Source organism: Centroberyx affinis, unplaced genomic scaffold, assembly GCF_046629955.1.
Source record: "Centroberyx affinis isolate AG114_WGS23_722 - 3 ecotype Tasmania unplaced genomic scaffold, CSIRO-AGI_Caff_v1 ptg004803l_1, whole genome shotgun sequence".
NCBI lineage: Eukaryota > Metazoa > Chordata > Actinopteri > Beryciformes > Berycidae > Centroberyx > Centroberyx affinis.
This window is the reverse complement of record NW_027282337.1, coordinates 8,489-22,500: the sequence shown is the minus strand read 5'-3', so window position 1 is coordinate 22,500 and position 14,012 is coordinate 8,489. Positions and strand designations below refer to the sequence as shown.

The 14,012-nt window shown below is 44.4% G+C and overlaps 1 protein-coding gene across 1 annotated transcript in view; it reads right to left on the bottom strand.

The window, feature by feature from the left end:
- LOC139666098 (dysferlin-like) overlaps positions 1-13,418 on the bottom strand; it is a 13,891-nt gene extending 473 nt beyond the window's left edge. Inside the window, exons 1-4 of the mRNA XM_071545205.1 lie at positions 13,326-13,418; positions 3,362-3,490; positions 2,805-2,960; positions 2,230-2,321 (exon numbers count right to left, since the gene is read on the bottom strand). Of these exons, the coding sequence (XP_071401306.1) occupies positions 2,230-2,321; positions 2,805-2,960; positions 3,362-3,490; positions 13,326-13,412 (464 nt within the window). The 5' untranslated portion in view covers positions 13,413-13,418. The remainder of the gene's footprint in view (positions 1-2,229; positions 2,322-2,804; positions 2,961-3,361; positions 3,491-13,325) is intronic.
- Between the last annotated feature and the right edge of the window lie 594 nt (positions 13,419-14,012).

The following is a 14,012-nucleotide window of genomic DNA, read 5'->3' as shown; positions in this document are numbered from 1 at the left end:
GCAGCTACTAATCAATGAATAAAGATTGACAGATTTACTGTAGAAACGTAGCTATACAACTAAAAATAGTTTTTCTTTATCTATCCATCCATCCATTTCTTTCCGTTTGCACCTTTGGGTTACAGTTGATTAAATTGTATTATGTAGACTTTGACCAGAGTGGACTGATAGTTACTTAAGTACTTAACCAGCTACTAAACAATCAATACAGATTGATGCAGGTTGTTCACAAAGTGTCATTCACTGTAGAAACCATGGTAGCTTCTTGTAGCGATCCCCTCTGCTACAAGTTTGAAATGCCGCCCGACACAAAGCATGACCTCACGTCTTTTTCATCACAATGAGTCGCAGTTGCATCACAAATCTCCTACAAACCACGTCTGGCTCCATCATGGAGGTCAATCGCAGAACTGGTTGTACGCAAACAAAGTGTAAATCCGTACGCACCTATTTTTCAGATTCAAAATTCGTATCTAATTCCGGACACTTAACTTTCGTCCGTGTCGATGTATTCATATACTCAATATTAACCCTTTATTAACCCTTCCTGTACCTTCACAGTGTTACAGATACTTGTAAGAAGTGCAGGCTCTGTACTCAAAGCTCTTATTTTTCCATTTATCAGCCGATACAGATTCTCTACATGAAGTAACTGTCGCCCAAAGTGGGATTTAAGGCTTCCCGCTTCTTGTTCGTGACTAAGTTCCTAACTTAGTGTTTTATATGCTTAAATGTGTATAGATATTTATGGAATTTGATACCTAGCTTCTGAAATGTGTATGAATTTACGTCACTTAGCTTTCGGTTGGGAACTCAGTCTAAAAACCCGGAAATTACGCGAGTGACCGAGTGTCCGGACTTGGATACAATTCCGTTAGGTTACTGTGACACAGATGTGATGTGATGAGATGAGATGTGACGTCTTCCCCTGTAAATGAGTTTTAATTGGACTGGTTTGTTCACTGGTCTGCACTGTATTTCCCAGTTCACCCATAATCAGCTGAACCAGAGTCTGCAGTCTGTATTCTGAGTCTGGGCCTCCAGCCAGTGACTCCAGTCTGTCTGCAGTGATCTGAGCCTCTGCTCTCCTCTCTGTCCTGTCAGTGTGATCAGTGTGAGTGCAGCGACCCCTGCTGCTGTGGAAACACACTCAGAGACACATGTCCAAAAAATACTATAGATATATAGATAAAAACTAAATCCACTGGACTTAAAATGTCATATTTTTTTTTGCAAAGTATTGATTCCTCCCACATACCAAGTCTCTAGAAAAAGTTCCTTTATTTTACAGGAGATGGAAAGTTTAGTTTGCCCCTAAACTTTTTGTGTCATGTAAAATAATTTTTTCATTACATTAGAAAGTAAGCAGGGGCATTTAAGGGGGTTTCCTCCACTAATCACTCCTTTAACTCATTTTAAGGGGATTTTGCATGAATTAAGGGGTGAATTAATGTAATTGAATGTAAATGTAAACACCCTTAGCTCAACAACTTCTTCTCCACTCAAGAAAATGAAACTAATATAATGATAAAGACAGATAGAGACAGACAGACAGACAGACAGAGATGGAGACAGAGAGACAGACAGACAGACAGACAGACAGACAGAGATGGAGACAGAGAGACAGACAGACAGACAGAGAGAGAGAGAGAGAGAGATGAAGACAGAGAGACAGACAGACAGAGACAGACAGAGAGAGAGAGACAGACAGAAAGACAGACAGACAGAGATGGAGACAGACAGACAGACAGACAGACAGACAGAGAGAGATGGAGACAGACAGACAGACAGACAGACAGACAGAGAGAGAGATGAAGACAGAGAGACAGACAGACAGAGAGACAGACAGAGAGAGAGAGACAGACAGAAAGACAGATAGACGGAGATGGAGACAGACAGACAGACAGACAGAGAGAGAGAGAGAGATGAAGACAGAGAGACAGACAGAGAGAGAGAGAGACAGACAGACAGACAGAGATGGAGACAGACAGACAGACAGACAGACAGACAGACAGAGAGAGAGAGATGAAGACAGAGAGACAGACAGACAGAGAGACAGACAGAGAGAGAGAGACAGACAGACAGACAGAGATGGAGACAGACAGACAGACAGACAGAGAGAGATGGAGACAGACAGACAGACAGACAGACAGACAGACAGACAGACAGACAGAGATGGAGACAGACAGACAGACAGACAGACAGACAGTTTAAAGGGACAGTCCGTACTTTCCGAACACCGGCTCCAGAGTACAGGGGATGTAGTGGTCGTGGTCGTTGATGGTCTTCTTCCCCAAGCTGATCTTCACATAGGGATCACACTGAAAACACACAGTGACACGCCAGGAGAGTCACACATTCATTCATTCATTCATTGACGCTTTTGACTGTTCCAAAGTCTAAATTTATGACAGTAAGTATTGTTAGTATTGTTCAGTAGAAGTCAAAGTACTGGTGTAGAAATCCACATCAGTAAAAGTAAAAAGTGTCTGATTTAAAATGTCCTCAGAGTAAAAGTTCCTGAGTTTCTCTTTAGAACAGAGAACGTTGTCAGCTGTGATCTTTTCCATGTGATTCTACTAGGAGAGAGGACAGAGTTCAGACTGGCTTCTGTTAATTGGAAAATTTTGATTAATTACAAAATAAAGTGCAGAAACAAATTTATTTCCGTTTGCACCGTTGGGTTACAGTTGATTGAATTTTATTATGTAGACTTTGACCAGATATCCGTTCTTCCTCTATCCCGCCATCCCTCCACTCCCTTCTACACACACACACACACACACACACACACACCCCCCTACCTTCCCGTTGGTGTCTTTGGGCTGCAGTCCGCTGGCCTGGATGACGTAGACTCGGACCAGACACTCCTCGATGCCGTTGGGCGGCATCTGCCTGAACTGCCTGGGGGGAGGAGGGGAGGAGGGGTCGTCCGGCAGCGGGTAGATCTTAAACATCCCCTGATGGGGGGGGGGGGGGGGTAGAGTTAGATGACTGGGATTTATTGGGATTCAAGTGAACTGTCGTGAATTGAATTCAAATGGGTTGGAATTCCAATTAATTGAATTGAACCGAACTGAACTGAAATCACCCGAAATGAGCAGAACATAATAGAATAGCTCAAAATACAACAGAATATAATACAATAGAACAGAATGAAGCACAACAGAATACAGTAGAGCACAAAATAATAAAACAAAGCGGAAACCAATACAGTAGAACACAACAGAACAGAATAAAACAGAAGAGAAGAGAATAGAATGCAACAAAATAGAGGCACAATGGAGCAGAACAGAAGAACACAACAGAACCAAGCAGGTTAGAACAGAATAGAATAGAGTAGAGTTTTAGTTTTTTTTACCTTGAACTCTCCCACCACTGAAGGATCCTCTCCTTCATCCTGAGTTTTCCCTCTGTAAAGTTTAAACGTCTGACAGAAATCTGACAGAGCAGAGAAACCTTCAACCTTCTCCAACTCCCTGTCATACACCTGAAGAGAGGAGGAGAGGAGGAGAGGGGGAGGACAGAGGAGAGGGGGGGGGGGGGGGGGGGGCAGGAGAGGGAGGGGGAGAGGAGAGAGGAGGAGGAGGGGAGAAGAGAGAAGGAGAGAAGAGAGGAGTAGGGGGAGAGAGGAGGAGGAGAGAGGAGGGGAGAGGAGAGGAGGAGGGGAGGAGAGGAGAGTGGGAGAGAGGAGGAGGAGAGGGAGAGGAGGAAACGAGAGAGAGAGGAGGGAAGGATGAGAAAAGAAAAGAAGACAAAACAGAGGAGGGAAGGAAACGAGAGACAGGAGGGAAAGATGAGAAAGGGGAGAGGAGAGAGGGAGACAGAAGAGAGGAGGAGGGGAGGAGAGGAGAGAGGGAGAGAGGAGTAGGGCAGGAGAGGAGAGAGGGAGAGAGGAGGAGGAGAGAGGAGGAGAGGAAGAGGAGAGGAGAGAAGGGGTGAGAGAGGAGAGAAGGAAACGAGAGAGAGAGGAGGGAAGGGCGAGAAAGGAGAGAAGGAAACGAGAGAAGAGGGAAGGAAACGAGAGGCAGGAGGGAAGGGTGAGAAAGGAGAGAAGGAAACGAGAGAGGAGGGAAGGAAACGAGAGACAGGAGGGAAAGATGAGAAAGGAGAGAAAGAAACGAGAGAGAGGAGGGAAGGATGAGAAAGGAGAGAAGGAAACGAGAGAGAGGAGGGAAGGACGAGAGAGGAGAGAAGGAAACGAGAAAGGAGAGAAGGAAACAAGAGAGAGAGGAGGAACGGATGAGAAAGGATAGAAGGAAACGAGAGAAAGGAGGGAGGGACGAGAAAGGAGAGTAGGAAGCGAGAGAGAGGAGGGAAGGACAAGAGAGGAGAGAAGGAAACGAGAAAGGAGAGAAGGAAACGAGAGAGAGAGGGAAGGAAACGAGAGAGAGAAGAGGGAAGGAAGCCAGAGAGGAATAAGAAGAGAGAGAGAGGAGGAGAGGAATAGAAGAGAGGAAAGAAAACGAATATATGATTATACACAACATGCAAGTGAGTTTCCACTGGTGTGTGTGTGTGTGTGTGTGTGTGTGTGTGTGTGTGTGTGTGTGTGTGTGTGTGTGTGTGTGTGTGTGTGTGTGTGTGTGTGTGTGTGTCATGGTAATTGGTGTATTTGGCTGATGATTCATTTTAACAACAACACGGTGTTTATGAGAATGGCACCGAGTCGCAGATTTAATCTTTCTCTGGGGCAGAACACACACACACACACACACACACACACACACACACACACACACTCAGTGGTATTTGCGTCAGAGACATCTTTATTTTTAACACCCTTTATCAGGTTGCCAATATAACACACACACACACACACACACACTATTCTATATGGCATCATAGCTGAGTATTGGCCAGTGTAATTCCACTGGTATTGGATTAAATGTGGAGCCAAAAGCTACTCAACACTATATTACGCTCACACTGTAGGGATGCTGGCAGGAGACAGTGTGTGTGTGTGTGTGTGTGTGTGTGTGTGTGTGTGTGTGTGTGTGTGTGTGCGCGTGTGTGTGTGTCTGGGCAGGGACGCCTATGTGTCAAAAGCACAAAAAGATTCATTTGTTTTCATTAGCAATGTTTGTTTACATCGGTGACACACACACACGCGGATACACTGGCTCGGGTTCGCAGGCACATAAAGACACGGACACACACACACACACTCACACACACACAGACACACACACACACACACACACACTTGCTTTAAACCCTAATTGTCTGGCATTCCCTCATTCTTTCCCCCTTCTCTCTTTCTCTCTCCCTGTCTCTTTCCCTCACTCTCTCTCTCCCTCTCCCTGTCTCTTTCCCTCTCTCTCTCTCTCTCTCTCTCTCCCTCTCTCTCTCTCTCCGGACTCATCATGGAGGAGTGACAGCTTTGTGGCGAGTCGCTGAAAGGCCGACACTCTCAGAAAGCGAGACGGGGGCAAAAGCAGGGCTGGAAACAGTGGTTCACTTTAACATCAGACTACCAAACCTACAGAACTATCAAGGGGTGGGGGAGGGATGGGGGTGGATGGGGGGGGCAGGGGGAGGAGGGCAAGCGATAGAGTTGAAGAGGAGGAAGGTTTGCCAGGGCACAAAAAAAACAAAAAAAAACAAAAATGGAAACAGTAGCTCACCAAGTGACTTTTCTAGAAAACCTATACCGTATACCTGGAGTCAAGGGGGAGAGAGGGGAGGAGGAGGAGGTGGGAGGAGGTGGGAGGGGGGGTGGAAGGGTTTATGAAGCGAAAACAGAAAAAAGAGTTATAAGGAAAAAAATGGGAAGAAGAAGGGTTATTATGAGGGAAAAAAGAGGGGGAGGTTATAAATGGGGGAGATGGGCTATATGAAAAAAGAGGAAAAGAGGGTTAGACTTAATTTCTGCTCAAACCAGAGCTGTTACATTTTCAAAATAACAGCAAATAACAAATATAACAAATATAACTAACTAGCTAAGTGTTAAATAGCCTGTGGCCCAGATTATGTTAATTAACATTGAATGCATTAAAGCAATATTACATAAAGGACATAAAGCAGATGAAATGAAGGCAATGGATAGTCAGAAAGCTGTGGAGTTGGAGCGCTTTGTGTGTAGCTGTTAGAGCAACACAACAACGCAACGCTGATGGCAACGTGATGGTGATGGCAATGAGACGCTGATGGCAACATGATAGTGGTGGCAACGAGATGCTGATGGTCCCGATCAACCCTGACAAGACCCTGATGGCAACAAAACCCTGATGGCAACAACTCCCTAATGGCAACATACCCTGATGGCAACAAGACCCTAATGGCAACAAGACCCTGATGGCAACAAAACCCTGATGGCAACAACTCCCTAATGGCAACATACCCTGATGGCAACAAGACCCTAATGGCAACAAGACCCTGATGGCAACAAGTCCCTGATGGCAACAAGACTCTGATTGCAACAAGTCCCTGATGGCAACAAGACCCTGATGGCAACAAGACCCTGATGGCAACAAGACTCTGATGGCAACAAGTCCCTGATGGCAACAAGTCCCTGATGGCAACAAGACTCTGATGGCAACAAGACCCTGATGGCAACAAGTCCCTGATGGCAACAAGACTCTGATGGCACCAAGACCCTGATGGCAACAAGTCCCTGATGGCAACAAGACTCTGATGGCAACAAGTCCCTGATGGCAACAAGACTCTGATGGCAACAAGACCCTGATGGCAACAAGACCCTAATGGCAACAAGACCCTGATGGCAACGAGTCACACTCCCTCTAAGGTAGCTTCTCAGTTTTTAAGAAACAAGCGGCAAAGAGAAGAGGCTGCTAAAGGAGGAGAGAGGGGAGATGAGGGGGATGATGGGTAAACGCTGAGATTTGGGTGGAGAGCGGTGAGAGAGAGAGAGAGGAGACAGTAGAGGTGGAGACGGCACGGAGATTAGATGGGAAAAAGAGGTGAGGATGGGGGTGAGAGACAGAAAGAGAGAGAGAGAGAGAGAGGACTGACGAGGAGGATGATGTAAACGAAAGAGAGGTTTGGAAACAGCGGTTCATTTCAGTAGTGGAGCACCAAACCCACTACCAAGGGAGAGGGGAGAGGGTTAGACAAAGCAGCGACGGGCGTGTGTGTGTGTGTGTGTGTGTGTGTGTGTGTGTGTGTGTTTGTGTGTGGACATACAGACAACTCGACACTCACCATACCTCCTCTGCAGCTGCAGCCTTACTATATGCCACGCTGCCCGAATGCATGTTGTGAGTGAATGTTTACAGCTGCACTGGGTTTAAGATTTTTATGTAAAAGTTCCCCCGTCTTCTCAGTCTAAACTCAGAGAAGAGCGTCCCGTCCCCACCGAGTCACAATGAAATGAAAATTACCTTTTCAGCTTGCTAGCTAAATGTCCATACCATAAATCGGACTTACTGGAAAATGGTGTATCTTTAAGGTTCGTGTACAGTTCTAGTAGGCATAGATTAAAATTGAGATTTGAGCTTTTTAGGGTGTTTAGACACCATTGGTTGCATCCCAGAATTTATTCATTTTGAAGAATCCCTTTTGAGATGATGCGTTAACATGTATACCCAAAAGTAAACACATACTGGACCCACATAGCATTGGCATCATATATTAGCATTATTGCAATTCTCCATCTTTAATAGGCCTGTTGTATTCATTTTATCTTTATTTATATCCTTTATTACCTTGTTATTCATATCCTTTGTACCTATTTTAACCTTAAAATTCATAGCTTATTTGCCAAAAAGTTGGTGTACTCCTTGAAATGAGGATAGTTTGGGTATTTTGTGAGCGTGAAGAAAGTAAGAAGGGCGATTACTTCTCTAAATACACTGGGGTTGTGTAGTAAAGGTGAGGTTAGGGGAGTGGGGGGGTGGGAAGAGAGGTGCGGAGGGTTAGAGGAGGGAGTAGAAAAGCGAGAGGAGTTGAAGGAGAGAGGGTGATGCAAGCAAATGATAAGTCTGGAAACACTGGCTCACTGCAATACTACAGTCCCAATCCTACTGTACCAAGCCCACTACCAAGGGAGAGGTGGGGAGAAGGTGAAAGGGGGAAGGAGAGAGGGAGGAGGAGGAAGGAGAGAGGTGAACCGAGGCATAACAAGGGTGGAAACAGCGACTCACTTGACTGTGACAGTACCAAACCCACTATCTAGGGAGAAAGGAGGGAGGAGAGGGAAAGAAGGGGATCGAAAAGGGGGGAAGGCAGCGTGGAGACGGTGGAGGAGAGAAGAGAGGTGAGGGGGTGGGGGGAGAGGGGTGAGAGGGGTGAGAGGGGAGAGGGGTGAGCCAAGGGTGGAAATAGTGTCTCACTTTACTGAAGGCAAAAGAGAGAGGAGAGAGAGGGGTTTGAAAAGGTGGAGGTACAAACGAGGTGAAGAGATGTGAAATAGAGAGTTGAGGCAAGGGAAAGACTGGAAACAATAGAGGGCTTTCAGGTGATGTAACGTACCCACCCTGGCGGCCATATTGGAGGTATTCAGCTGTTGGGTAACAATGGCTATGAACAGTTGATTGTGTTTCTGTACATCGTAGCGGTCTCAACAGAATTCAATGAACTGCTGATGAATCGTTTTTTGTTTAGATAATGTCAGCTTGTTAGCTAGCTAACTATACCTACAATTTTACAATTTTGTTTAGCTAACAATCATTGTCTTCTTGTAAATTTGAACACTAGAGCTAGCGGAAGCTAGCCTTAGCAGTTGCTTGTTAAACACTGCTGTATTAACCTGCTGGCTAACAATTCAACAGAATTGAATAGACCTGGTTCATTTCTGTGCTGTTTTTGACTGGGAACTGGTCATTTCTTCACTGATCCAGCTGACTCATTTTTTGTTGTGCTTGTTAGCTAGCTAACAATACCCACTGAGCAAAAGACGTGATTTCAATGTCGCGTCTATGCTTTAGCTCTCATACAGCCCAGGATCATTACGGCTATGTATAGACCTATTTTAGACCAAGCAGTACAGTAAATACATTATTACAATGAATAAACATCTGTAAATACCAAAAATATGCACCAGAGAAGTCCTGTAGACTAGCCTACAAGATTATCTGAGCACAAGAAGTAATTTCAACATTGCGTCTACGCGTAGCTCTCATATAGTCCAGGATAATATTGTCTATGTATAGACATCTAATAAACTTTCACTTTTCAACCCCATTTAAACTTAATTTAGCCTAAACGGCTATGGCCATTTAGACGTGTTTTAAACGTCTAATCAACGTAAAATTGCTCAGTGGGTAGTATCTGGTCACCATCAGTCTTGTAGTTAGCACATCTGATTAGCACACTAGGGTTAGGGTTAGTATCTAGCAGCATTTAGCGTTAGTATGCTAACATTAACATCAGTGTGTTTGTTGGCTTGTTAGCTAGCTAACAGTTTGTTCAGGTTAACTGAGCTGACTCTTCTCAAGCTACAACTCTTCATGTTTTGGAGTAGAGACTAGGGCTTAAGACAGTTTACTGTGTCACAGTAACCTACATTTGGAAACAAATCCACCTTATCACACTATTCACTTTTACTGAGAACGTTACTGAATGGATCTACAGCCACACCACAACAAGCTGCATCAGCTAGCTCTCTGTTTCTAGCCTGGTTGTCATATATTTAGCCGTTTCGCACAGCCAATTCTCCAGTGGACTTTCACAGTGGCGCCAGCCCTGACTGCTAGATTTGTGATGCAACTGCAAAGTCTCTGAAGAGGAGGGAGGAGATGGAAACAGAAACAGAAAGGGGACAGAAAAGGAGGTGACAGCACAGAGGAGGTGGAGAGGAGAGGTGAGGAGACGAGGAGCGGGGTGGAAGAGAGAGTTTGCCAGGGCAAACTGAGGCTGGAAACACCGCCTCAGTTGACAGTAGCTAACCTGACCAAACACTTTGTGAAAAGGGTGGAGGGAACAGAGCAGGAAGGAGAGGGGGAAGGAGGCGATAGAAAAAGGAGGAGGAGAGGAGTGAGCATGGGGTGAGAGGAAGGTAAAGGAGAGGGCTGGGGCTAAAAGCAAGGTTGGAAAGGTTGGAAACAGTGGCTCACTTCACGGTGACAGTAGCAAATCTGACCAAACAGCTTGTCAAAGGAAAGAAAGGAACAGGAGAGGAGAGGAGAGGAGAGGAGAGGAGCGGAGGGGGGATGAGGAGAAAAAAAAGGAGGCGTCGGCGCAGACTAGTTGGAGGAGAGGAGCGGGGAGAAGGGTGAAACTGAGGCAAAGCGAGGCTGGAACCAGCGGCTTATTGGTCATTTCACTGGTTTCCATCCAACTGTCAAGTGAATTTTAAGTAAACTTTTGAAATGTCGCAAAAAACATAAAATGGGACTTAGATGTGTTTCCATCGGCTGGGGTGAAACGAATTAATAGGCTTCCTGAGCGTCGGGGGGAAAAAAACACACCCACAAGAAAAACTGATAGTTCCTGGGCAAACTGTTATTGTTCTTTAGTGTCTGCTAATGTTGGCCGTATTTCACGCTTTCATCCGCATCCAAAGACATACACTTGGCATTCTTTTAACACGCCAACTAATGGTCACACAACCAAGATGGAGACAGTGTGTGAGACATTTCTGGGTGGACAGACAGCATTTCAGGAAGTCCAAAGCTAATTTCCGACTGTTTTTCAGTGGGATTGAACCATTCGTCTGCCGATTACGCCAAGACTACATCATTATTTATTCGACAAATGCTTTTCCAACGCTATTTATCCGCTAATTTCTTTATCAACCAAAAAACCTTTCTGCGTCAAGCGACTGTAAAAGCGTTTTTGTGATACTGAGGAAATCAAAAATCAAAAATGACTTGCAGGAAAATCTCACCAAAGGCTTTCTTAAGGGAGAGAAAAGGGAATGGAAAGGAACGGCTCCGAAAGACCAAGATCAAATTCTGACATGATTAGTTATTTGTTTGGGCATCAAACGAGAAGACTGACGTGCGAGACGAGATGCCACTTTTCCCCGGAGGTTTGGGTCGGGGGTTTGGGTCAGGAGAACCGGGGTAAGGGTGAGGGGGGGGGGCGTGGGTGATGCGTGGGCTTGTGGGAACTCCCTAAAGAATAAAGGCTCAACTTAGAACCGAAAGAGCTTCTTCACAGTGATGTCATAGGAGACTGAACCTTTTACCTAGTCATAGGATTCCCATGATGTCACTTGCATTCCCTAGCAATATGGCGCTTTACAATACACACAGCTCATTGGCTGTGTTTGTCATTTGATTACAATTGTCTCTTATTTTCCTACCAAGATGGCCGTGTGATGATGTAACAGAATGAATAAAATAAAATAAAATAAAAGTAGGATTATATACATGCCGAATTGACCAGAACACATTACCGATTAGTAATAAAGTCTCAAATTATATTTTCCGATGTGTGTTTTTGCCGATTAGCGAGGCAAAGAAAAAAAGCCAGATTTTTTTAATAGACTTTGGTTTGGTAGGAGGGCTTTCAAACAAAAACAAAAACATCAGCCTTCCCAGTTCACTTTGTTTCACTCTCTACCATTCAGGAACCTCTGCTGATATTTACTGACTTGGCCCTCATTTCTGTTGATGACAAATCTAGACTGAATTGTCCGATATAAAGGAATATATTCAGAAAATATTCAGAAAATCAGAAATATTACACATTTAACCTTTAAGCTTTTATCCAAACCAGCTCACATTGAGTTGCGTTCAGTATCCCAAAGAACCTTAAAGCAGCAAGAAAAGAACCATGTCAAGAACTAGTTTTTCTGGGAGTAAAGAACGTAAAAAGGCTCTTCTAGGGCAGTGGTTCTCAACGTGGGGCCCGGGGACCACCAGGGGTCCTTGAGGGGGGTTTCAGAGGGTCCCCAGAAAATTGATGAATTGTTAAACTTCAGCATTATTTCATTTACAAGAAGTTAACACAATTAGAGAATGTAGAAGAATGACTGTTTTGATCATAGTTTCTCTGTTATCTCTCTACCTACAATACAGACAGTCATGGGATTCTGGATCAAATTATATCTAACAATAAAAATATTCTCAGATTTGGATCCGAGAGACAAAATCTCATCAAATGGGGGTCCGTGGCTTTAATGTGGACTAAATTAGGGGTTCTTGATATGAAAAAGGTTGAGAATCATTGGTCTATGGCATCACTGTGAAGAGCTTGAACCTTTATTTTTAAGGGTGAAGGTGGATGAACTGCAGTAGTTTAAAAAAATAAATAAATAAATAAAAAAAACGAAAGCTAAAGACAGACATTGCCGAAAGCTGACGTGATCGCTCGTTTCTCATTTTGAGCATCAGACAAAACAGGAGACCGATGGGAAGCGGGATAAGGGTTGGATGAGGGTGGGTGGGATGGGGGATGGGGGGGGGGGGGGGAGTGAGGAGGGCGAGGTCATTGCGTCACTCCGGTGTTCCTAGCGAAAAAACATCGGATCGCGGCCTTTCCCTGTGTCTATCCCCCCGTGGCGTTCCCGCGACGCGAATCCGCCGCGGATGAGTCACCGCGTCACGATGTTGGCCGACGGACAGGGCGAGAGAAGAGAGGAGGAGGACGGAGGGATGGAGGAGGATGGAGGGATGGAGGGATGCTGGCGAAAGGGCCAATCTGCAATTCGAACGGTGAAGTTTTTGTGTAAAAAAAAAAAGAGGAGAAATGGGTTGATTTTGTTGTTTTTTTCTCTGTTTTCTCCCTCCGTTTTACTCTCTCCTCTTCCCTTCTTCTCTCACTTTTTCCTCACCAACACATATACACACACATGCATTATACCTGAATGTATATACACGCACACACACACACACACACACACACTTCCTCGTACCTGCAGTTATCTTGAAAAAAGATTGAAAAGATTTTGTTGGTTGTTTCTCTGTTTTTTCTCTGTTTTCTCCCTCTATTTTTCCTGTACCTCTTTCTATTTCTTTTTTTCTCCTCTCTCTCCTCTTCCCTTCTCTCACTTTTTCCTCACCAAAACATACACACGTTATGCCCGAATGTACACACACACACACACACACACACACACTTCCTTGTACCTGCAGTTATCTTGAAAAAAGATTGAAAACATTTTGTTGGTTGTTTCTGTTTTCTCCCTCCGTTTTTCCTGTACCTCTTTCTATTTCTTTCTTTTCTCCTCTCTCTCCTTTTCCCTTCTTCTCTCACTTTTTCCTCACACACACACTTCCTCATACCTGCAGTTTATCTTGAAAAAAGAGGAGAAAAGGGTTGATTTCGTGGGTTATTTCTCTGTTTTTCTGTTTTCTCCTTCTCTCCTTTTTCCCTCTTTCTTTTTCTTTCTTTCTTCTCTCTCACCTTCTTCTTCCCTTCATCTCTCACTTTTCCCTCACCAACACACACACACACACACACACACTCCCTGGTACCTGCAGTGTGTCGAAGCCTTTCTCCAGGTAGGTGCCGCACTTGTTCCTCTCCCCGGTCGAGGCGTAGAACTTACTCCACCAGTCCATGAACTCTTCCTCCTGTTGGTCACACATCATCAGAGGTCAAAGGTCAGGCTGAAACTTTTTGTTTATGTTTTATGTTTTTCCTGATGCTGCTTTCTTGGTCCTCGATAAAGAGATGCTGGATCTAAACGGGGCTATAAAGCTTAAAAAGAAACATTAAGGCCGAGGCCAAAAAAATTGACTTTTCATACATTTGAATTTCTTGGGTTTTGATTCATTTATATTTGCAGCCCAAAAAAGCCAGGACATCACTTGTGTCATGAGCCATAATCTTGTGCTTTTAAATGTATTTGTGTATTTAAAACGTGTATAAGTACAATTTTACTCCACATTTTGTTAGCTCATACGCAAACAGGGCAAAGGTCATTTATCTGTCTTTTTTTTCCTCTTTTAAATTCCACATTTATGTTGTTTTCTTGATGTTTGCAAAGGATAAAATGGCTTTGAAACAAACCGCAAAGCTGAGAGACTCCATGTTTTTTTCATTTTTTTTTTCATGCATACTGCCACCGCAAAGCAAAGTGAAACGGAAAAATGACTTCAAAGTTCATCTCCTATCCCGCCAAAAGCTACTGCAAGCGGACTGTATATCCTTTTAGTGGG